The sequence below is a fragment of the Cryptomeria japonica genome, chromosome 10 (assembly GCF_030272615.1).
Source record: "Cryptomeria japonica chromosome 10, Sugi_1.0, whole genome shotgun sequence".
Classification (NCBI taxonomy): Eukaryota; Viridiplantae; Streptophyta; class Pinopsida; order Cupressales; family Cupressaceae; genus Cryptomeria; species Cryptomeria japonica.
Window position 1 is genome coordinate 313,871,360 of NC_081414.1, and position 2,080 is coordinate 313,873,439.

The 2,080-nt window shown below is 41.1% G+C and overlaps 1 protein-coding gene across 1 annotated transcript; it reads left to right on the plus strand.

The window, feature by feature from the left end:
* Positions 1-638: 638 nt before the first annotated feature.
* On the plus strand, positions 639-1,085 carry LOC131041765 (uncharacterized mitochondrial protein AtMg00860-like). The gene has a single exon (XM_057974967.2). The coding sequence runs from the start codon at positions 639-641 to the stop codon at positions 1,083-1,085; it is 447 nt and encodes a 148-aa protein (XP_057830950.2).
* Positions 1,086-2,080: the final 995 nt, after the last annotated feature.

Genomic DNA, 2,080 nt, shown 5'->3' on the forward strand with positions numbered 1-2,080 from the left:
GGATGATTTAGATGAAGGAGGGAATCATGATGATCTCTTTCATTGTCATCCCATTCTCCAGGAGTTTTCAAATGTTTTCCCTAGTGAGATCCAGGTATGTCGCCGAAGCACGACATTGATTTTCGGATAGATTTGGTTCCAGGAGCAGAGCCTATATCTAAGGCTCCTTATTGGATGACTACTCAAGAGTTGAGCGAGTTGATATTGCAGTTGGAGGAGTTATTGGCTAAGGGATTCATTCGTACCAGTGTCTTTCCATTGGTATGTCGGTACTATTTGTGAAGGAGAAAGATGGATCTCTTAGGTTGTGTATTGATTATGGACAACTTAATAAGGTGACGATCAAGAACCGATATCTTTTGTCAAGGATTGATGACTTGTTTGATCAGATTAAGGATGCAAAGACCTTCTCCAAGATAGATCTTAAGTCCGGATATCACCAACTGAGAATTCACAAGGCAGATATTTATCGTGCAACATTATGCACTAGATATGGACATTATGAGTTTACAATGGTACCTTTTGGTCTCACTAATGCTCCATCAGTTTTCGTGAGCTTGATGAATGGATTTTTCAGGACGTACCTCGATAGGTTTGTGTTTGTATTCTTGGATGACATATTGGTTTTCTCGAGATCAATGGAGGAGAATGAGGAGCACATGAAGCAAGTTTTGCAGTGTCTTTGGGATAATCAGTTGTACACCAATATGACAAAGTGCAAGTTCTTTCAGACAGAGGTGAGATATATTGGCCATGCCATATCAGGAGAGGGTATCACAGTAGAACCCTCTAAGATTCAGGCTATAGTAGATTGTCTAGTACCCACTAATATGGGCGAGGTTCATAGCTTCATGGGACTTGTAGGCTATTATCACATATTTGTTCAGGATTTCTTGAGTATTTCTCAGCCTATCACTTCTCTTCATAGGAAAGGGAAGAAGTTTGTATGGTCAGATCAGTGTGAGATGGTTTTTCGGATCCTTAAGGAGCATTTGACTAGTGCACCTATTCTAGCAGTGGTAGATTCTTGCATGATGTTGTGGCGTGCACAGATGCGTCATTGGAGGGTCTTGGAGCAGTTTTGATGTAGGATGGTAGAGTGATAGCATACGCCTCACGTAAGCTCAAAGATCATGAGTTAAATTATCCTACTCACGATTTAGAGCTAGCACAGTCATGCATGCTTTGGTTCGTTGGAGACATTTTCTTCTTGGGCATCGATTTGAGCTACACAATGTTCACTGTAGTTTGCAGTATATTTTCACGCAGCCGAACTTGAATGCTAGGCAACGGTGTTGGATGGAGTTCTTATGTGAGTATGATTTTGAGGTGATATGCATTAAGGGTAAGGAGAATTGGGTAGAGGATTCCTTGAGTCATAGGAGGTATGAGGTTTCAATGATGATTCTCAATGTAGATTTGAGGAGCAAGATACTTAGTGCTCTTCCACCAGATGGTTGGTATCAGAAGGTCAAAGCAGAGATTGCATCAGGGAGAGATTTGGATGACAGATATGTAGGTTACTCTTTGGAGTCCAATGATCTTCTTCGACATTTGGGATGTATATATGTTCCACCTTCAGATGGTCTATGAGTATTGATTTTATCAGAGGCCCATCATGCACCTTACTCAACACATCAAGGTGTTAAGAAGATGCACACAGATTTGCGACAGTTGTATCATTGGGAAAGCATGAGGAGATATATAGCGGATTATGTATCATGTTGCTTAGAGTGTCAACAGGTGAAGGCAGAGCACCAACATCCGATAGGTTTGTTGCAGTCAAACCTGGTTCCAGAGTGGAAATGGAACATTATATCTATGGATTTTATCATTGGTTTGCCTATGTCTTCACATCGTCACGATGCTATCATGGTCATTGTTGATAGGTTGACCAAGGTGGCACATTTCTTGCCGATCAAATCTTCATACTCAGCAACGACACTGTCATATTTTCATGGAGCACATAGTGAGGTTGCATGGTATTCCTCGACAAATTATATCAGATCATGATCCATTGTTCACTTCAGCATTATGGACTTCCCTTCAGCATGACTTAGGAGCACAGCTAAACTTTAGT

Bases quoted from the DNA above. Each gene is read 5' to 3' on its own strand.
- LOC131041765 (XM_057974967.2), top strand. From the start codon at position 639: ATGGAGGAGAATGAGGAGCACATGAAGCAAGTTTTGCAGTGTCTTTGG.